This window comes from Pristiophorus japonicus, chromosome 12 (assembly GCF_044704955.1).
Source record: "Pristiophorus japonicus isolate sPriJap1 chromosome 12, sPriJap1.hap1, whole genome shotgun sequence".
Classification (NCBI taxonomy): domain Eukaryota; kingdom Metazoa; phylum Chordata; class Chondrichthyes; family Pristiophoridae; genus Pristiophorus; species Pristiophorus japonicus.
The window spans coordinates 177,307,768-177,330,845 of record NC_091988.1 but is presented as its reverse complement, the minus strand read 5'-3'; the positions used below and the strand labels follow the sequence as shown (position 1 = coordinate 177,330,845).

Sequence of the window (23,078 nt, the reverse complement as noted above, 5' to 3'; positions counted from 1 at the left end):
TGTGCAGACTGTGAGCTGTAAGTCAGCGCCGCCCCTCCTCCTCGCCCTGCTCTGGCTGGAAGCAGCAGCACACAGGCAGTGGGGAGGAGAAGATGCACAAATTGCACTTCAGCGCCGAGCCTGTGCCGGACTCCGTGTCCAGCGACATCCAGACACTCAATAAACTCTCCAACCAGGTAATTGCTGCGAATGGAGGTCCTTTTTTTTAAAAAAAATTGTTCAATGAACATTGCGTGTTTGAATCTGCAAGACGAAGAGAGGTAGAGGCTCCTTATGAGCATATTGATGCAGAGCTGTAAACATCAGGGAAATTATGGGATTAATATTAATGATCAGCAACATGATAGAATTGACATTTATGATTAGCAACGGCGATACATAATTACAAACCCATTTAAGCACATGAGGAGAAACTGCAAATACTGAAACTAAACATCGCATACTGCAAAAACATAGCAGGCCAGTCAGCATCTCAACAGAGAAAATACAGACCAACGTTTTGGGTGTTTATCTTTCATCGGAACTGAGATCACACATAACTAGTTTAGAGTGACCTAAGAAAGGTGACTTCTTTTAAAACAAAATCAATTATAGTCCCATTCCCATCCAAGTAGTTGCTCTCAAATCTTAACTTAAGGGCTGTCATCAGTTTGAAAGTTTCTGAAACAAAAATATCCGCACCCCAAGTCTGCTTTTTAAAAATTAAAAGTCAAAATTTAATTCACTTCCGTGTTGTAAGATGCAAAATTATTAGTTACTAAAGTTTATAATACATTTTCATCTGTTCCTAGCCCCTCTTTTCCCCTGCTCACTCATCGATTTTAGGTTTGACAAAAGTTTTCAACCTTAGAAATTACTACAGTGTAAGAGTGACTTTATGTATGGGGGCCCCTGCAAATATTGACACACTTCCCAGTGTCCCCCTGTGCTAACTTGTAAAGACAATGTCAGCTACCTACAGGAAACCAATTTTATCATTGTAGAAAGTATTTATTAGGAAATAACATCTTGATAATACAGAAGTCCGATAATCTTGGGAACTCCCTTGCAAACCGAGGACCCAGGCAACTAAATTTGAAAATTTGTGCAGTAAGGAAAAATCCATAATGGTGCATTGACCCTTGTCTTATTATTAAAACGTAAAGACAAGCAAGCCCAGCTAGTCTGGCATAATAGGTGCATTTAGAAAGTTACCAAATGTCTAATGTATACATAAACTATCACCTTTATATTGCAGGTAGGTTTGCAGCCACTGCTAACCTCGTTCGTGCCTACTGTAGAAAATTGGAACAATAAAATCTCAAATCTCTGCTGTTACACCTTCTTGTTCAGCATTGTGACAAGTATGTGTTACAGCAGGTGTATGTGTGTGGATGTTTTTAATCTTAGTTTCAAAAAATATGACATAGCTGATGCCAGTTTGCCGTTTACTAATCTAACTGTTTAGCTAATGGTATAGGTAATTGCCTGTTGTAGGTTGTAGTTCCATTAACAAGTTGAGGCATGTGCTTAAATCACATTTATAGAATATGAAATAGCAAGTCATAAATTGAATTATTTTGATGCTTTTTGAGAAAAGTGCATTTGTCACTGTTGTGTCCTTAAATGCTCTAGTAATAACTCCACAAGGCAATGTGTTGTACTTGAACTGTAGTGACCTTAGTCCTTTATTTGTTAACTCCAGAGTGCGGACCACACCTGGTGACCTGCCTTTTATACTAGGCCAGGCACACCTGTACAGGTAACCTACAAGTCTCCCACTGCTGTGCCCTCTGGTGGCAGTGGAACCCGGTTGGCTCGAGTTGCCTGCTCTTGGGGCTGTTGCCATGGTCCCTAGCATTGGGCCGGTTCACAGGTGCCTATGACCTCCCTGTCCCTGAGGAGCTGTCGTCTAGCAGTGCACAGGGGACTGCTGACTCGCTGGCCTGGGCGTCGTTTGGTTTGGGATCCTAGCTGGTCCCCTTTGGGGGGACTGTAGCGGGTGACCCGTTGTTTACGGGTATGGCCTTGGGGGCGATGGGGTCTGGGGACTGCGCTTTGGCACAGTCTGCTCTTTCAAGCTCGTGGCAGTTGGTGCCATCGGGTGCCTGAGAGGTGGAACCAAATAGGGGCAGGATATTGATACCGGTGCCATTGCCCTGCTGAGGTCGCTTGCTCTGCAGCTCGTGTGTGTTGGCTGCTTAGGGCCACACTCCATGGTGCATAACTCTGGTCCCTGGGACGCAGGCTACAGCATTGGGTAGCTCACTGTACCTGTGTGCTCCCGATGGAGCATCTGCTGCATTGGCTGCTTGCAGTTGAAAACCTACATCACACAACTTTTCATTACTTCTGCTGGATACTCTGTGGGTCCGATCGTGATCGCGCGACTTTTCCTCGCTGGTTGCATGTGCACAATTCAGATCATCAATTACACATTTTACATGATCGCGTGACTTTTCCTCGATGATTGCATGTACACAATTCAGATTATCACATACACATTTTGTCTCTGACTTATAGTTGTTATTACATTGCTTAAGTGTGTGGAACTGTCCCTTTTAATTATAGTGGGTTGCAGGCCTCCTTTAAGAGAGCCTAGCTTGCTTTACCCCAATCCTCTTCTCCGTTTGGTGCCACGAGTTGCTCCATCAGCGCTGCACCTCGTGGTCTGGCCGCGGCCATCCTTTTCTTCAGCACCTCATCATGGTTTGGGCGGCATCTTTCCTCCATCCACGATGTCGACTGCGGTGATCCTCTTCTCCCCGGGTTCTGCCACCGAAGCTGGGAAGTCGCTTCTGGATCCGATTTTCTTCCTCCGAAGTCCTGCCACTGGAGACTGGAAGGTGCGTTCGGGTCGTCTCAGCTGGATCATCTCCACGCAGTCGTGCTGAGCGGTCTGTGCCTCGGGTGCTGTGCTGGTCTGCTCTCCGGTGACAGGTCCACCCTCAGCTGAGGGCTTGTTTTGCCTCTGAACGCAGAGGACGTCGATCGCTGGAGGGGTGAAGTCTTCCCAGTTCCAATGGATCTTCTCCATCCACCTTCTGCCGAGCAGCATTGGTCCATCACCTGCAACAATCCACAGGGGTAACTTGTGCACCGTGCCATCATGGAGTACCTTTACATTTGCGCTACCAACGACTGGGATGATTTCATCAATGTAGGTGCGCAGCTTTGCCTGAACCGGGACCAACTTGGGTCGTTCAGCTTGATTGTCCATAGCCTCTCAAAGGCTTCCTGATATATCACTGACTGGCTCACCCTTGTGTCCACTTCCATGAAGACTGGAACGCCATCTATCTTCAACGGGAAACACTCGGTGGTGCAGGTAAACATGCTATGTACCTCCGCATTGGGCTGGGCTGCTTCTTTGCCTATCGATTCATAATCCGCGCTGGATTCATGGCCATCTGCAGACTCTTCATTGACACAGTGAGTCATATTTCTCTTACACATTCGCTGGATGTGACCCTTTGTGTTGCAGCCTTTGCATACATAATCTTTAAAGCGGCACTGGTGAGCCCTGTGATTCCCTCCGCAACGCCAGCATGGTGCTACTCGATTAGCCCCCCTCGGCGGACTCTGAGTTAAAGGTCTCTGGGGCTTGTTCTCGCTTCCCTGAGAAGGTTCACGTTCTACAGTCCAGCATCTAAACGGCGCCACTCTGTGCAAAGTACCTACCGGGTTTGAGTCCTGAGGGTGAGTCATCTGCCTAGAGCCGCAGGTCGAGGTCATGAATGCCTGGCTCATAGAGATGGCCTTCTGCAGTGTGACTGTGGTATCCGTCGACAGTAGCTTATGAAGAAGGCCCTCATGGCCAATTCCAGTGACAAAAATGTCCCGCAGCGCTTTATTGAGGTGGTTGCCGAACTTGTACGGTGCCACCAGCCTCCTGAGGTCTGGGGCATATTTCGCGATTTCCTGGCTTTCGGGCCGTCGGTAGGTATAGAACAAGTGTCTGGCTGTGAGGATGCTCTCCTTGGGCTTGAGTTGCTCATTGATCAGTGTTACGAGCTCCTTGTACGTCTTGGTCATTGTCTTTGCTGGTGCCACCAAGTCCCTGATGAGGCCCACAACTGGGTTAGCAAGGTAGCTCTGCGGGTCGTCTCCTGCCAGGTCGTTTGCTGTGAAGAAATGTTTGAGTCTCTCCACAAAGGCATCCCAATCATCACCATCGGCGAACTGCTGCAACGTACCAAGGGTAGCCATTTTTGCGTGAAAGTTCATAATCTCATCGCCAATTGTTGTGTCCTTAAATGCTCTAGTAATGACTCCACGAGGCAATGTGTTGTACTTGAACTGTAGTGACCTTAGTCCTTTATTTGTTAACTCCAGAGTGCGGATCACACCTGGTGGCCTGCCTTTTATATTAGGCCAGGCACACCTGTACAGGTAACCTACAAGTCTCCCACTGCTGTGCCCTCTGGTGGCGCACCTTGTGATAGTACCAACAGTAGCCTTGTAGGATACATTACAGTCACTTAGAGGGATCAAAGTAGTGTTGGTGATTAAGTTATCGTTAAATAAAAGCTGGACATTTAGCAGCTCCAGAATGCCAGTCTGATACCAGTATTTTACTTACTATTATAGCAATGTCAAATCTATCAACAAATTTGATATTTGTTTCTTCTGGTTCACAAACTGGCACACATTTATACAGCGGGTAGTTTCATAGAAAACATAAACATAAAAAATAGGTGTAGGAGTAGGCCATTCGGCCCTTCGAGCCTGCACCGCCATTCAATGAGTTCATGGCTGAACATGCAACTACCCTAACTATTCCTGCACTACTGTAGCCAGCTCACCATCCCATTCAGCATTTTCCCAACTCGCCTTGTCTTTTGCTCCAGTTCCAACAGGAAAAGTAAGATGTGGGAGAAGCTCACATTGGTCCTCGGGTGTGTATTTCCCCCCTTTCCATTTGCTTTTATTTTAAACTGAACTGCTGCTGTAGAAGCAATGAAAAAGGTGAGGTAAAGGGAAAAAAATACAAGTTATCTTTGTGATAGTAAAGGCAGTTTGGGTAGAGGCAACTATGTTTTTGAGTTGGTCTGATTTGAAAATAACTTTTTTAAACAATCATATTTTTAGAATTTGTGTGGCTAAGATGTATTTTTTATTCATCCATTACAGTAAAGCATTTACATTTCATGAATTTCATTTGCAGCAATTCTCAGCATTGACAGAAATAATCTTCCGCTTTGTTACAGAACCCACAGAGGTAAGAAAAGTTGTGAAGTTTAGCAATTCTGTTAAGTGTCTGTTGTATTTAAAAGGTGGCATTCTTGTATTGGAAATTTCTAGCTGACTCAGTTACTGGAATGGTTCGTCTCACAAACCCAACTAAAGAACTATCATGCTGGTTACCAGGAAAATAACATACCATAAGATAGCTTAGCAATTTGTAGGTGATGTTAGCGGGTGGACACTTGCCATGTTTGTATGGCATTCTTTTATTATTTTAATAAGCCAGTTAAAACAAAGAGTTAATTATACTTTTGCTAATATCAACAAGAGTGATTTCTAGTCTTGTATCTTCTGCAGTGTGAACTTTTGCACTGTAGTTCTTTCATTCTTGCTGAGTATGTATGTCTCCATTTGTTCACATTTTCTCCTACACCTTTTTTGGGGCCCCCAAGGTCATGCATCAAGGGGAATCAAATTAACAGATAGGCAGTTGGTTCTCAGGCCTTTGCTTGTGTTGCTCATAAGGCAGCAGCTGGAATGTGTGCAAGCACAAGCTATTTGTTACTCCCCAGTCCTCTTGTCACGAAGCCCACTGAGTGCTTCTCCATCGCAGAATGGCTGAAATTGGCAACTTCACCTTTTTGGCAGTCTGTAGGCATGAGCCTATATCTCAGTCCTTTAAATTCCAAGACCGCTTCACAATACTGTTTTGTTTTTAAGTTAAGACTTCTTCAAAATATTCAGCCTGTGTTCCTGCATTACATACCATCCTCAGCCAAGAGGATATCTAGGGGAGCCCACTGTGAGCCCTTTGTTGATGTCGCTAAGAATCAGGCACTAAGAGATGTGCAAGAACAGCCCAGGATTATCGTCCCTATAATGAATGTTCTTCCACCCTGCTGATGTGCAGGCCTCTGCTTTTGGCTTCTGCAAAGCGACACAACTTGGCCCGAATTTTGCGGTGGGTAATAACAACGAACTAACAGCATTCGTCGTTACTGCACATTTGAAACTGACCACAAACTCAGGATGTAGCGCATGCGCTTCTGAACGCAGAAATCCTGAAGCTGCGGTCAGTAATTGGCTCCAACACTGGCTACGCTGTTCTACTCCTCCTCCCCAACATTACTGGCAATCAGCAAAACTGACAAAAACTTGGGCTTTTCTGTGATAATACCCCATTAGGTTTAAGGCCATGTTGGATAAGGTGTAACTGGGGTTTCAACAACATATTGACTGCTAAACAAATGTTATGGCCCTGAAAAACTCACTTTAATTTTGTGGAGTGTCAAATTTCTCCATTATGAAAAAAAAATACAATTTTTAAGAAACTTAAAATTATTTTAAACATTTTTTTAAAAGTTTGTTCATATTTATTCAGGTTTACCTTATCCCGATGTGAGAGCCCCAATCTTTGTTTTGCTCGCTAACATTTTTTTAAAAGCCGAGATGATAGTAGGTTCTCATTTCCTGCTTCCCTGTCTGTGATAATTCTGCAATGTGATTGGCTGTTTAGACAGCTTATTGACGTCACAACAGATCGCGTTAGGTATTCCCCCTTATATTGCACTGAAATTACATGCGCGTCAAAAAAAGCAAACTTCACGCCACAGAGATCGCAAGATTTCCATGGGCAGCTTTCTTCAGGGCCAACGGTGAATGCTTCACTACTAACTGCAAATTCCTAGCCCTTATGTTTACATGTCAGACGAGACTGATAATGTAAAAAGATCACTGTTGTCTGACTTGTCATTGCACCATCTTCAGAAGATGGATAAGTAAGACTGTTTACCATCATAAGAACACTATTTTACTGTTTAAAGCTGTTATTATGTTTGAAATTTTAAAATGCACTGTTGAACAAAATTTATTTTTTCCCTCATTTTCAGTCAGAGCGATTCTTAAGCCAACTCAGTGAATTTGCCTCACAGAATGGAATGAGCCCAGGCCCATTGAAAAACATTGTGAAAAGTGTCCTGTTGGTTCCAAATGGTGAGAACAGGTTTGACTTCTATTGTGCATTGTTAGTTGTGGGCTTTCTAATCCTTTCTTGTGACAGGGGAGATTTATGTGTCACCAGTATAAAACATGACACATTATAACAATACAGTGCGTTATCATTGTTTTTCTACTCTAGATATTTTCTTGGGTTCAGCATCACTGGTCTCACCCACAAACTTATCCTGTGTCCCTCCTTTGGGCACTCTGAGATCAGAAAGTGCTTAACACGGGGTCGCAGTGAGATCACACAGTGTGCAACCCTGGCGATCAATGAGATCAGGCTGAGTGTAACTCGGGGGCCCAGGGAGATCAGACAATTGTGTAACCCGGGGTCGCAGTGAGATCAGAGAGTCTGTAACCCGGGGGCCAGTGAGTTCAGTCGGTGTGCAACACGGAGGCAAGTGAGATCAGAAAGTGTGTAACCCAGGGGCCAGTGAGATCAGAAAGTGTGTAACCCGGAGGCCAGTGAGTTCAGACGGTGTGTAAACCGGGGGCCAGTGAGATCAGAAAGTATGTAACTAGGGGCCAGTGAGATCAGCAAGTGTGTAAAGGAGTTTACCTTTACTGCCCAATATTTAGTAATAAAATAGTATGATCTGGAGCCATTACAATTAACATGTGTTATATGAACTAGATACCGTAATCTCTCATGTGTAACCACCTGTGCTTTGCTAATCTTTTGAAAGGCTGATTGATTAACAATTTAGTGAGACCTAACTAGTGGCTAGCTGAAAATCAAAAGGCTGCTTTATTTTAGTCAGCAAGCGAACATACAAAATAACTATAATCATAAGTCCCATGTCACTTTGACTTAATTTTAGTAAACTTCTTTGCAATATAGAAAATAGCAAAACATGCTATACTATCCCTGTTAGCGGTCTAAGCATTCATTCTTTTTGGTCAGCCATTTCTCCGATTCCAACCAGCTCTGCATTAAACAGGGCATCTGTCCTCCTCTTACCAGACATTACAACAAACTGATCCCAGACTGTATTTTTCTGCTCTTTTGTCCCTAGGTGGACAAGAAGCCAGCAGTTCAATTTGAGATCCCCCTCTCGGTCCAGGCGTTGGCCAGCAGGGTTGACAACTAAACCAGCTACTGTCCCACTGCCCCCACCCCCCCCCAATTCCTCAAGTTGGAGCCTCTAGAAACTATCTCCTGCTATTTTTCAAATCAGTGAGACCATCTCAACATATGGCCCAGAAATTTGGCGGATGCCTCCCTGGTGGTCCCAGAGGAACCAACACTCCGGCTACAAGGCCTAGATATGCAGCCCAGTGCAGAGCCCCACGTATCCCATCAGCGTACGCCCATCACTGGGATCATGTGGGCCGGAACACCAATGAACATGGAGTGTTCTCATTGATAGTACTGGTGAGTTCCATTTATACGGACTTCCCATTACTATGAATGGGGATTGCCCCAAAAACACAATGCATAAATTTTAAAAAACACCTCACATATTTAAAATTAAATGAAATTGAATTAAATTAAATGTTTTAGAAAAAAATATTTTTGGGGGATTTAAAAAAATATTTTAATAGGGTTAGAAATAAACTTATCTTAATGGACAGGGTTGTTAATATGAAAATTAGTGATTAAAATGTAATTTTTCTATCTTTTAAAATTCTTACACTGGTAAAAGCAGGCCTTACGTATGCCTAAACCCGGAACATGCAGGGCCTCTTTGGTCGCCTGCGCACATCGTACGCACCCGGAGAGGCCGCAATTTACGGCCCAATAAGTCAAGTGACTCTTGGGTCCCAATATTAATGAGGAGGAGGGGAGGGAGCACGGTAGCGTGTCGAAAACCTGCCAAGGCCGGAGACGTGGAGACCCCAATGACCTTATCGTCAGGGCCTCGTTCAAAAAAAATAATGCCATCTCCCACCCTGACATCCAGCCAGATTGACAGCCCGGCCGACAGGCCCAAGCACAACAAAATGGTAAGAGACCACCGCCAGGGACCTGTGGGGATGGATGGTTTCAGGGGTGGGGGTTCTTGCCGCGTTTGAGGAGAGGGAGGGTAGCCCATTGCAAGGAATGCTCAAATCTTCCTTGTATGGCCCAGAGGAGCACTCCTGGCACACAAGATAAACTGAAAAATAAATTTGAAACTTGCCTTCTGAGACTCTTCTGGGTCAGGATCAGGCTCCAGGTAGGTTCTGCCTGACCGGAAAGCCAACACTGACCCCCCTCTCCCCCCACTCAGGCCTTTGGTTGACATTGCAGGTCGGGCCCTGAAGACATTATAGGACTCGATCTCCATATTTAAAACAGGACCCTGCTGCCTTCTTGCAGATGTCCTCGCATGCTCAAAAGAGCAGCTTAATATGGGGACACACTGAGAAGGATCGGTGGGGGGTGTGGGGGTAACTGACACCCATTATTTTAACTGCCCCCGCTCAGTTTCTGGCAGATGGGATCAGTTAAAATTGTGGCCTTAGTGTCTCAGTTCAAACTGCTGTACAAGTGGCAGCATTCCACAATCTGGCCCTTCTAGCTTTAATACTAATTCTCCTCATGCCCATCCTTTGAATTGTGTTGTGATTTTCATGTGAACTAGATTTAACTTAAATGGCCACAAATCCAAAACACGGCACAGTGGTAAAATCTTTAAAAATAAATCCTGGTCAAAATCCTGAAGCTCACTATCTAACAGCACCATGGGAGTACTTTCACTACATGGGCTGCAGTGGTTCAAGAAGGCGGCTCACCACCACCTTCTCGAGGACAACTGTGGATGGGCAATAAATGCTGGCCTTACTAGTGACGTCCATGTCCGAGAATGAATTAAAATAAATAATGACAATCTGCTAAGGTTCTGGTAAATTATAGACATTTAAAATTGTCCATGCTGGCAATGAAAGGGGAGCCTAAGTTTAAAAAGAACATTTTAAAATTCTGTTTTGAAGCGAATAGTCCACACATCATTGTAGATTATGTAACTGAGATAATTAACAATCAGTGCTGACTATCCTGCAATTAACAGATTGTCATTTCATGAAACATTTGGCTTTTATATAAAAATGAGCTTCTCTTGTATTTGTCAATATTTTTAGGTGACCTCTTAACTTAAAGATTCTGTGCTGTTCTGCAACTCATTTAAGTGTTTACTCTTAATGCAGCTTAGGGCATATTAAATGTCAAAAAGATATTTTGAACATACAAGAAGATCCTGGACTGGGAAAAGGGAAGTTCGCCCATCAAACTTGCAGATTTCACAACCATGCACAATCTAGCCTATCACAGGGTCTAATCTAATTACTTAATCATTTGAGTTCTGCCTAATTTCTCACGTACTCCAAAGGCAACCAAGCAAAATTCCACAATATATATCCATTCCAACAACTCAATTGTTAAGCCCAGGCTTGTTGCTTTCCGCAGATGGCATTTCCTAAATTGCAGGAAGCATCATATTCCTGATATATTTAGCTTGTTTCTCAGAATTCACTTGTAGAATTGGAGAAATGCAATGTCCACACAGAGTGGACGATATGAGTACTTTGGCACTCGGCATCAAGTCTGTTATATCTCATTGCATGTTTTCTTGTTTGCTAGCAAGAAAACCTATAATGTTGAGTTTTCACATACAAAATATCAAATTCTTGATCTAGTTGTAACAACTCCTTGTCATTCGTCTTTGAATTTTTCTTTGGAATGTTTATGCTTCAAAGTAGATCATTTTTGTCCAATCAGAGCAGAGTGCCTGATCAATCTAATATTCTTGACACTTTTGAATAAGGAAGGACACCAGAAAGAAGAGGGGAGAAAACTATGTTTAACAAAGAAAGTTTCGCCCTCGAGGAAGCTGCACTCAGGTTTACAAATGATATGATAGTCTACTGGTTTCCTCTCCAAAAATCCCTTAGCAGGATGAGAATCCTATAGCGCATACACTTTCTGGATCCTGTAATCCAAACTGTGGCCTCTGAGTCATGGCAATCTGGTGCTTGAAGCACAGGCATTCCATATCATTAAGGCTTATATTTCTTATTTGCTGCCCTACCATATTATAATTTTATGAGCTGGAGGTGTATACGGTCTTGTTCTTAGCGCTTTTAACTCATTGGTGGCTAAATCTTAAATTACAACATCAATACCTATACTTGAGATATATGAAAATAAAATGGAACATGGATTTAAACTTTAGGTGTGGTCCCTGAGGCTCCATGGTATGCATTTATGTGAACAAGAGTCAAAACGCTTGCATTAACCAATTAGCTAGTCTGGATAAAGACTGGAAAACAACGGGCAAAATTCTATAGTTATAGAAAACTCAATTTTAAAATCTTAACAGGGATATATTCTTATAAAGTGTAAGCTGTGGCTCAGTGGATAGCACTCTCGCCTGAGTCAGAAGGTTGTGGGTTCAAGTCCCACTCCAGGGACTTGAGTGTAAAAATCTAGGCTGACACTCCAGTGCAGTACTGAGGGACTGCTGTACTGTCGGAGGTGCCGTCTTTCAGATGAGACGTTAAACCGAGGCCCTATCCGCTCTGTCAGGTGGAAGTAAAAGATCCCATGGCACTATTTCAAAGAGGAGCAGGTGAGTTATCCCCGGTGTCCTGGCCAATATTTATTCCTCAATCAACATAACAAAACAGATTATCTGGTCATTATCACATTGCTTTTTGTGGGAGCTTGCTGTGCTTAAATTGGCTGCCACGTTTCCCACATTACAACAGTGACTACACTCCAAAAAGTACTTCAATGGCTGTAAAGCGCTTTGAGATTTCCAGTGGTCATGAAAGGCGCGATATAAATGCAAGTCTTTTTAATTAGAATTAAAATTTGTTCATCTTTCCTATAGGTGCCTTGAAAAGGAATTTGACAGCTGACCATGTCAAGACTGATTTCATTACTCTGGGTATGTTGCATTCAACTGTCACTATACTCCTCCATAAAAAAAATTTCCCCTTAAATATTAAATATGTACTTTTGTTTCTTAATTATAAAGGACTAAGTGAGGAGAAGGCTAGATGCTTTGCAGATCAAGTAAGTTATTTTCTTCCACCATATAATATTTTGAAATTATAATTACGACTGCCTCAGATTTAACATAAAATGAGAATAAGAATATTAGTCTTCAAAGCATGCAATTCCAAAAGTGTTCACTATTAATTCTGAATAAAGTGAATTAATTCTGTATTGTATCATAATAGGACATGGGAAAAGTTCAGAGCTAATAGCAGTGCTACACACCAAATATTACAGAAATACAGTAAGCACAGTATAGTTTTAATAATCAAGTTTAGGAATTTGTCTTGACTTTGGCATCATGTAAAACTTACATTTCTTTCAGGACATTTCCATCTATCAATTTCTTAAGCTGCTTTTCAATGCTAGCTAAAGAAGATGCAATTATAACGGATTAAAATGTTCTGCAAGAAATAGAAGTCTTTTACAGTATTCAAAAGAAGAAATCCATGTTGTCTTTGATAATTGAAACTAATGTGATGTGTCAAGTTGATTGTAGTTCAATGCTATGGTACAGTGACCTAATGCCAGGGCTCAATATCACTGGGTACCTACATGGTTTGGGCACCACATAGTGCTTAGAGGAACATTGGGTATTCAAAACACTTGACTGACAATACAGGTTTTATTTTCATCATATCATACCAACTGCATGTGTCTGTATCTATTTCCCAGACATTCTGGCTGTGTGATGTTGGTGCTGGGATTCAGCATGGCTATAACTCCCTTTTACAATACATGAAAGCAAAGAGATGTTATCAGGAGCTGGAGGTATCCCAGCCTCTATAGTGTAATCAAAAGGGGTTCATCTCTTATAGAGCTATTTCACTTTTTGTGGCAGTGTGATAGCCCTTTCTCTCAGAATATGAGGGAGCAATGTGAATCATAGTACCATCAATGAATAACCATCATAAGAAATAGGAGCAGGAGTAGGCCATTTGGCCCCTCGAGCCTGCTCTGCCATTCAATAAGATCATGGCCAATATGATCATGGACTCAGCTCCACTTCCCCGTCTGCTCCCCATAACCCCTTATCCCCTTATCATTTAAGAAACTGTCTATTTCTGTCTTAAATTTATTCAATGTCCCAGCTTCCACAGCTCTCTTGAGGCTGCGAATTCCACAGATTTACAACCCTCTGAGAGAAGAAATTTCTCCTCATCTTTGTTTTAAATGGGCGGCCCCTTATTCTAAGATCATGCCCTCTAGTTCTAGTCTCCCCCATCAGTGGAAACATCCTCTCTGCATCCACCTTGTCAAGCTCCCTCATAATCTTATACGTTTCGATAAGATCACCCCTCATTCTTCTGAATTCCGATGAGTAGAAGGCCCAACCTACTCAAACTTTCCTCATAAGGCAACCCCCTCATCCCCGGAATCAACCTAGTGAACCTTCTCTGAACTGCCTCCAAAGCAAGTATATCCTTTCGTAAATATGGAAACCAAAACTGCACGCAGTATTCCAGGTGTGGCCTCACCAAAACCTTGTATAACTGTAGCAAGACTTCCCTGCTTTTATATTCCATTCCTTTGCATGTGGGAAAGGATGTCTGGAATCCCCGAGCATATAAAAGTGAAAGGCATCCGGCGAAGGTGGCTTGGGAAAATAATTGTGTTGATGCCATTTTCTACTTTACAGTTTTGCATGTAATTAAATTTCTAAGTCAGAATAATGTTTCCTGCCCAGGGATACAAGCACAACAATCCTAGAGAATTTACCTGGTAACTCGAGACATTTTTAAATTTGGTTTTCACCTACTCCTAATCACATTCCTGCCCACTGAGTATTTGCAAACACCTGCCAAATACTCTGTAAGGAAAAGGCAAGGAAGCTATCTAGAGAAAGCACTGTGAACAAAACTATTATGCATAATACTGTGGAGTGGACACACTGCAAAGGAAGACAGTTACTCTACATTTTCTTTGCATGTGCTGTCCATTAAAGTGGATGCACACAAGGCTGCCGTTTGGGGTCTTGTAAAAAAATATCTGTAGCACTGTATCAAGCTGCTGAAGTCAATATGGGGAAAAATTCTAGGATCGAGGTTCAAAATGGTGATGCTCAATAAATGTTAGAGGCCATTTTGGATTTCATCCCCTTTGTTTGTGGCCTCTGGCTTCATGTGGCTCACATGCTGCGGTGCAGAGGGACCTGGGGGTCCTTGTGCATGAAACTCTTTTAAAGTTTATCTGTAAAACAAAACATTAAACCGTGCCACCCGACCTGGATGACACACCAGACATTTACAAGGCCCCTTTTTTTCCTTTTTTTTTTCTTCTTTTTTTTTGTTTTTTTTCCTTGTGCATGAAACTCTTTTAGAGTCTACCTGCAAAACATAAACATTAAACTGTGCCACCCGACCTGGGTGACACACCAGACATTTACAAGGCCCTTTTTTTTCCTTTTTTTGGTTTTTTTTTGTGTTTTTTCTTTTTTTTGTTTTTTTTTCCTTGTGCATGAATCCCAAAAGGTTAGTTTGCAGGTGCAGCAGGTAATCAGGAAGGCGAATGGAATGTTGGCCTTCATTGCAAGAGGGATGGAGTACAAAAGCAGGGAGGTCCTGCTGCAACTGTACAGGGTATTGGTGAGGCCGCACCTGGAGTACTGCGTGCAGTTTTGGTTTCCATATTTATGAAAGGATATACTTGCTTTGGAGGCAGTTCAGAGAAGGTTCACTAGGTTGATTCTGGGGATGAGGGGGTTGCCTTATGAGGAAAGTTTGAGTAGGTTGGGCCTCTACTCATTGGAATTCAGAAGAATGAGGGGTGATCTTATCGAAACATTTAAAATCATGAAAGGGATAGACAAGATAGAGGCAGAGAGGTTGTTTCCATTGGTGGGGGAGATTAGAACTAGGGGGCACAGCCTCAAAATACGGAGGAGCCAATTTAAAACCGAGTTGAGAAAGAATTTCTTCTCCCAGAGGGTTGTGAATCTGTGGAATTCTCTGCCCAAGGAAGCAGTTGAGGCTAGCTCATTGAATGTTTTCAAGTCAAAGATAGATAGATTTTTAAGCAATAAGGGAATTAAGGGTTACGGGCAGAGGGCGGGTAAGTGGAGCTGAGTCCACGCCAAAAAAGGATGAGTTCACAGGTGTTTCAATGAAGGACCTAATATTCCAGGTCCTGAACTACATCCTGAAGGGTGGAAGATGCCTGTGTGTGAATTTTTTTGACGTGTAGTGCATACCAGCCACCACACGGGCTTTACAGAGCTAGGTCTTTATCCAGTAGCAAGGGTTATCCAAGAGAACTGGAGACCTGCTCTGCTGCACGGACCTAGTGCGCACACATATCACAGTGTGGACTGGTCCGTGCTGCCCCTGGCCCCGAACTCGCGCCTCTCCTGGGCCCCGATCACGTCCCTCCACAGTCTCTCGTCGCTCCTTCGCCCCGACCTCGCCGTTCCTGCTGTATCTGCCCATGCTCCAATCACTGACCTGGACCTTGATGACATCACTCTTCACTGCCATCGCAGCTCGTGCTGCTCCCTGGAGTGGTACGCCTCCACGCTGTGGTACAGCAGCGGTAAGTATGAATACCTGCAAAAAAGGTAAGTTGGAAAGTTTTTATTTTTTAATTCTTTTTCAGCGATTTAGCAGGTAAGGGTTTTGTGAATGGTTCTTGTTTTTTGCAATTTTTGTTGTTTTTCCCCCCCTCTCAATGCCTCTCAGCGCTATCAGCCCCAGACTAAAGTTGCCGAAATTCGCGGTTTGCGGTTAGAATCCTTGTGCAACGCCGATTTTTAACAATGTGCAAAATAAAGGCCGAAGAGCGGGCCTAAAAACGGTAACAAAGCAAAAACGGTAATTTTGGCATAAAACTACTATTTTCATGCTGAAATCTGAAATTCTAGCCCTTTGGATTTATCTCGTAACTACCTAGTAAATCAGGAGTTCGATTTGTTGCATCACAGTATATTCAAGACTGAGATCGACAGATTTTTGGGCAGTAAGGGAATCGAGGGATATGGGGATAGGCGGGAAAGTGGAGTTGATGCAGAAGTTCAGCCATAATCTTATTGAATGGCAGAACAGGCTCGATAGAACATATGGCCTATTCCTGCTCCTATTTCTTATGTTCTTATCTTATGTTCACTTCATGGTGCAATATCTTGGCGAAAATGTGTGGCCTTAAGCAAAAAGTTAGTTTTAACTAAACATCACACCAGGTTTGCATTATTTCATCATTTATCAGCTAAAATTTTAAAAGATATTAAACTAACTTTGGAATATAAAATAATTCCAATTTAACCACAAATGTACCAATAAAAGAAGCAGCTCTATTTAAGACAAATGTTACAACTACAACTAGCATTTATTTGGTGCTCTTCATGTGCAGGAAGATATCTCCGAGCACTCTACAATAAAGAGAAAGGGATATGGTGAACAATAGTCTATATGAGCATTGTTTAATCATGTCTTATATTTTCAGTGGAGATTGCATTCTGCAGTGTTGTCAAGACTGGCAGTAGGACAAACAATGACCGTCAATCAGTTGGTAGATATGGAGTGGAAATTTGGTGGTAATTTTCAATTTTATTTTGTACATTGAGGACCTTTTGCTGTATAACTGATTTTTAAAAAAAAATACACATTAGTAAACTAAGTGACATGTTGTACTGTTAACTGAAACGCATTGGGATATAATTTCCTCTGGTAGCCCACCAATTAACGTATTGATGTCAAATTTCTTTATGTGGTATATTAATGCAATCAGTTTAACCCATTTATTTTAACTTGTATTGAAATATTGCACAAGGGAATCTTATGCAAACACATTTACTACTACATGAAACTCCATAATGTCATTATTGAAAAGATGCACTTGGCTGCATACCTAATGTGCATTTAAACTACTGGTATATCACTTTAAATCAGAAATCAGACCCAACTTGACTCCAGGGTAAAGTGGAGTGACGCTTTCTGCCTTCTGGGAATCTTACTCTGGTGTCAAATTGAGACCTGGCTGTGGGTTTGTACTGCATGCAGCACTGGTGTGGAGGTGGAAGTAAGCAGGCTTGGTGATGGGATTTGAAGCTCAGGTTTAGGATGAGCAGTGCACTTAGCAATAGATTTTCCTCACTCTGATTCAATCTGAGTGAGTGGGCAGGAGGAGGATGTAGTCAGTGGCATGGGAGCAGATTTATGGAAGGGGACAAAAATAATGGCTTCAATCTTCCCACTGTTCAGCTGAAGGAAATCTTGACCCATCCATGACGATGTCAGACAGGCAGTCTGATACCATAGATTTTATCATCGGGTCCAGAGTAAATCTAACTGTCATCAGTAGAAATGTGGAAACTGACCCCGTGACTGCAGATGATATTGCTGAGGGACAGAATATAGATGAGACCCTTCATTTGCGCAAGTAGAGTAGAGTAGAGTAGAAATTATTCGGATTGCTGAATATAATTGCTTAGAACTTTATATAAAACCTAAATATCTTCAACAGTGAAACACTGCAGATGGTATTAAGCAATATTGCCTCATTGCTGTACAAAATAACATTACACCACATTAACTCTCCCTTGCATTTGTCTTCATATGATGCCAAATGGTTATTGTTCTTGCCACCACACCTCATTAGATTTCTCTTTCTGCACAAAAGGCTGCTGATTCACAATGCAATAAGCCGAAGTCCCCAAACATAACCATAATATATACCGACTGCCTTATCTTTCCTGCTTGACGTGCATACCAAAAAGACTGCAGCAATATTAACCATTGTTCCAATATTGGCATGTGCAGCAGCCCCTTCCTACTGATGTCATTAATTTTACTCCCCAATAATTATGGCACTTTTGCTGCATATGATAAGGTATGACGTTAAACTGTTTAATATGAAATGTATGCCCCTTGTGTTGGATCAATTCTGGATTCAACAGCTTACTCTGATTATCCTTTATGCACTTTGCTTCATTTAAGAAATAGACCTCCTTAGTATTCTGTGGCAGAAAGGTATGGGGTGGCTTTGATTTAACTGTAAATATGGCAGAATTCTGCTTTGATTACCTCTTGATGCTAGTCCTTGCTAAGAAAAGGTTGGGGATTCTGGAATCATTTAATGGCCCCATTTATACTGCTGTGTCTATTCATTGAAAAGTGTGTATTCTGAAGAATTAATTACAAAAATAAATTTATTACTGCCATTAAATATCAAAAGACTCAAAGTTTTGCCTAAGGCAGTAACATAAAAGTCAAAGAAAAAAGAAGAAAAATATTGCTTCTTCCATATTCTCTTTGTTTGCAGTAACTGCAGGGAGCAGTGAGCTACAAAAAGTTGGCAGCATATTTTTACAGGTAATCCTTTTGTCATTTGTACATTGATGGATAATCTCGTATTGACAATGTATATTTTATATTAAATATAAGGACCCACACCCCTTTTAGTCTTGTTCTTAACTACCAAGTTCTGAATACTTACCATCCGTTATCCTTCCTATTCAACCATAAGAACATAAGAAATAGGAGCAGGAGTAAGCCATACAGCCCCTCGAGCCTGCTCCACCATTTAATACAATCATGGCTGATCCGATCATGGACTCAGGTCCACTTCCCTGCCTGCTCCCCATAACCCCTTATCCCCTTATCGTTTAAGAAACTCTCTATTTCTGTCTTAAATTTATTCAATGTCCCAGCTTCCACAGCTCTCTGAGGCAGCGAATTCCACAGATTTAGAACCCTCTGAGAGAAGAAATTTCTCCTCATCCCAATTTTAAATGGGCAGCCCTTTATTCTAAGATTATGCCCTCTAGTTCTAATCTCCCCTATCGGTGGAGACATCCTGTTTGCATCCACCTTGTCAAGCCCCCTCATAATCTTATACGTTTCGATAAGATCACCTCTCATTCTTCTGAATTCCAATGAGTAGAGGCCCAACCTACTCAACCTTTCCTCGTAAGTCAATCCTCTCATCTCCGGAATCAACCTAGTGAACCTTCTCTGAACTGCCTCCAAAGCAAGTATATCCTTTCGCATATATGGAAACCAAAACTGCACGCAGTATTCCAGGTGTGGCCTCACCAATACCTGTACAACTGTAGCAAGACTTCCCTGCTTTTATACTTCATCCCCTTTGCAATAAAGGCCAAGATACCATTGGCCTTTCTGATCACTTGCTGTACCTGCATACTATCCTTTTGTGTTTCATGCACAAATACCCCCAGGTCCTGCTGTACTGCAGCACTTTGTAATCTTTCTCCATTTAAATAATAACTTGCTCTTTGATTTTTTTTCTGCCAAAGTGCATGACCTCACACTTTCCAACATTATACTCCATCTGCCAAATTTTTGCCCACTCACTTAGCCTGTTTGTCCTTTTGCAGATTTTTTGTGTCCTCCTCACACATTGCTTTTCCCTCCCATCTTTGTATCGTCAGCAAGCTTGGCTACATTACACTCAGTCCCTTCTTCCAAGCCATTTGGAAGAGTAACATTTATTTTAAGCAAGTCTAGGCAGCCTGTCTTTTTAATTTTTACAGTTGACTTTGTGAGTCATCATTTACCTTGCGGTGTCAAAACAAAATGATTACCATAACCAGTCACCATACTGCCGTAGTTGGCTTTAGATAACATAGCTGGGGGATGTTGCTTCAGCATCACTTTCTTTACCGTCATCCAGCTGGGTGGGACTGCATTCGCCTGGCTCCATTCTTATCTATCCAGTCATGGCCAGAGAATCACTTGCAATGGCTTCTCATCCCGTTCCCGCACCGTTACCTCTGGTGTCCCCCGAGGATCTGTCCTTGGCTCCTCCTTGGCACGGCCATCAATGGTGGGGCAATTAAAATTGGATATGCGCAAGAGGCCAGAATTAGAAGAGTGCAGATATCTTGGAGGGTTGTAGGGTTGGACAAGGTTACAGAGGTGGGGAAGGGTGAGACCATGGAGCGATTTTTTAAAAGAAGGATGAGAATTTTTAAATCGAGGTGTTGCTCAACCTGGAATCAATGTAGGTCTGCAAGCATGGTGATGATGGTTGAATGGGATGTGTTAGGTTAAGAGCAGCAGAGTTTTGCATGACCTTCAGTTTATGGAGGGTGGAAGATGGGAGGTGGAGTTGGGCGATGTTACGGAGGCGGAAATAGGCAGTCTTAGTGATGGTGCAGATGTATGGTCAGAAACTCATCTCGGGGTCAAATGCGACACCAAGGTTACCAACAGTCTGGTTCAGCCTTAGAAGGTTGCCAGGGAGAGGGATGGAGTCGGTGGCTAAGGAGCAGGGTTTGTGGCGGGGACCGAAGACAATAGCTTCAGTCTTCCCAATATTTAGTTGGAGGAAATTTCTGCTCATCTAGTACTGGATGTTGGACAAGCAGTGGAACAATTTAGAGATAGTGGAGGGGTTGAGAAAGGTGGTGCTGAAGCAGTGCTGGGTGTCATCAGCATACACGTGGAACCTATCATGTTTTCAGAAGATGCCACCGAGAGCCAGCATGTAGATGAGAAATAGGAGGGGGCCAAGGATAAGTCCTTGGGGGACACCAGAGGTAACGGTACAGGAGCAGGAAGAGAAGCCATTGCAGTTGATTCTCTGACTACAACTGGATAGTTAAGAATGGAAGCAGGCGCGTACAGTCTCATCCAGCTGCACGACAGAGGAGAGGCATTGGAGGAGGATGCTGTGGTCAACTATGTCAAAGGCTGCAGACAGGTTGAGAAAAATGAGGAGGGATAGTTTACCATGGTCTCAGTCACATCGGATGTCATTTTTGACTTTGATAAGAACCGTTTACATACAGTGGCAGGGACGGGCACCTGATTGGAGGGATTCCAGGGAAGGTGGGCACGGATTTGGGAGGCGACAACACGTTCAAGGACTTTGGCGAGGAAAGGGAGGTTGGAGATGGGGTGGTATTTTGCAAGGACAGAGGGATACCCTCATTTCACTCTGGATTGTTATAGATGAGAAAAGCTATCATAAGAATTAGTTTTGCTAATTTTGATATGTATGAAGAAATCTTTGTAAATCCAGCAATCAATAGTGAAAATAATCACATTCAATAAGAGGATGGTGCATGTTATGAGGAGCCAATTGAGGTAGAAAATAAACAGCCACCAAAAACACAAACAACATATCAAAGGATAGCACAGGGAGCTCTAACGCACAGTTACAAGGAGTGGTAGGATATAATTCCAGTATGGTGAGACATCAGCCTCATCGTAGACATAAGGAACAGCATTGGCAAGGTGCTTCTCTCTGTAAGAAGGGAAAATTGGAGAATATCACTCAGGATCGCTGTCCAGATAGCTGAAAGTAGATCTCTCTTGCTCTCCATTCCTGGTTGGGTAAGCTGCATATCAGGGAGAGACTTGGAAGAAGGCAGAAAATATTGTTAAAACATTAGTAAAAACAAATCAATACACAATAAATACAGCTTAGCTTGCAGACACCAGTGATTTTAAGAGCATAAATAAAATTTGGCTTCAGATCACTGCTGTAAACCAATTGAGCTTCTTCGTCTTATGGTTCACGATCCATCGATAAATGTCCATCAATTAGCTTACTCTGTTATTCATCATAGGAACTTACTCCACTATGAATTGAACTAGAGTTGCTCAGCATTTTCACTGGCTTCATTGTGTAAACCTCTCAGCCTTGTTTCTAACAAATTCTTTTTATTTCAGTTAAAGTTAGTTATAAAGAAGGGGAATAAAAGTGAAAATATTTACATGGGTAAGTACATCCATATTCATTGAATTGTCAGTGCTTTTTATTACTTAAATTGGTTCACAATATTCACGAATATACTTTTATTTTTCTTTGTTTAGAGTTGACGTTGCCACAGTTCTACAACTTCTTGCACGAAATGGAACAAGCCAAGACTAGTCTTGAATGTTTCAGTTAAATTTCTGCATCATTATTCATCAAATTATTTAAACAAAATTCCTTTTCTACTTGTAAAGAAAGTGCACTTATACACTGAAGTTGTAGAAACACTTTCTGAGTCACTATCTGTTGAAACTTCTAGGTGGTGTCCAGGGAACCTCCTATTGTTCCTATCAGTTGCAAGTGTTAGCATAGTTTAACTTTATTATGTAAATAAAATGATGCTATGTCTATTATATATAAAAAGTAATTCCTGTTCTGCTTTGTAAAAGTTACATTCCTCTCTCGATCGTCCCACATCACACACTATTTGTAAGCTGAAAGAATAAATGATATTGGGTTGCTTTAAACCCTCTGCCAGTGGAACATTTTGTATGAAGCTGATTTGCCCTCTTGTCCTCCCTGCAAAGAAGCAGCTAACCTCTGCTCAACACGTCTCTTTGATGGTCGGGCTGGGATTAGAATCTCCCTTGTGAGAGAAATTTTCAGCATGTCTGCATCCTGCTGTCCTCTGACACATCATACCCAATAGCAATATCACTTGTTGAAGTGTGATCTCTGCTGTGTAAGCAAACACAGCAGCCAATTTCCATACAGCAAGAGCTCTCAAGCAGCAAATGAGATAAATTACCAGCCTGTCTGATTTTAGTTGAAGGTAAGCTAAGACAGTGCCCTGCGCTTCAAATAGTGCTTTAGAATCTTTTACGCTCACAGGCAGCCAGTTTAATATTCACCCAGAAGGCAGCATTTAGGGCAATACGACACTCCCTCACTATTGCACTGAAATGCAGCCTGTGCTCAGATCGTGGAATGGGGCTTGAACCCACAGCCATCTGACTTGGAGGTGAAAACGCTACCAGCTGAGCCAAGCTGACAGTTTTATTATATTTTGGATGAAAGGGGGCGAAATTGGTCAATGCCAATAGTTTTACACCAAGTCCGATTTTCTTTTTCAATACAACTGAAACTGCTTTCCACTAAAGCTAAGTTTGAAGTTTAAATTGTATATCAAGGCCCAAAATGACTCTAAAGAGTAGTGGTGTGAGATGACCTCTACCAGCGGAGTAATGAGTGGGTTTTCCCAGAGCTCAATGTTGGG

The 23,078-nt window shown here is 42.3% G+C and overlaps 1 protein-coding gene across 1 annotated transcript; it reads left to right on the top strand.

The window, feature by feature from the left end:
- The first annotated feature begins 26 nt into the window (after window positions 1–26).
- Window positions 27–22,237, top strand: commd7 (COMM domain containing 7). The gene is made up of 9 exons (XM_070895081.1): window positions 27–176; window positions 5,147–5,200; window positions 7,056–7,158; window positions 11,982–12,038; window positions 12,129–12,166; window positions 16,583–16,673; window positions 18,401–18,450; window positions 21,778–21,826; window positions 21,922–22,237. The coding sequence occupies exons 1-9, from the start codon at window positions 93–95 to the stop codon at window positions 21,996–21,998; spliced, it is 603 nt and encodes a 200-aa protein (XP_070751182.1). The 5' UTR covers window positions 27–92; the 3' UTR covers window positions 21,999–22,237.
- The last annotated feature ends 841 nt before the right edge of the window (window positions 22,238–23,078 follow it).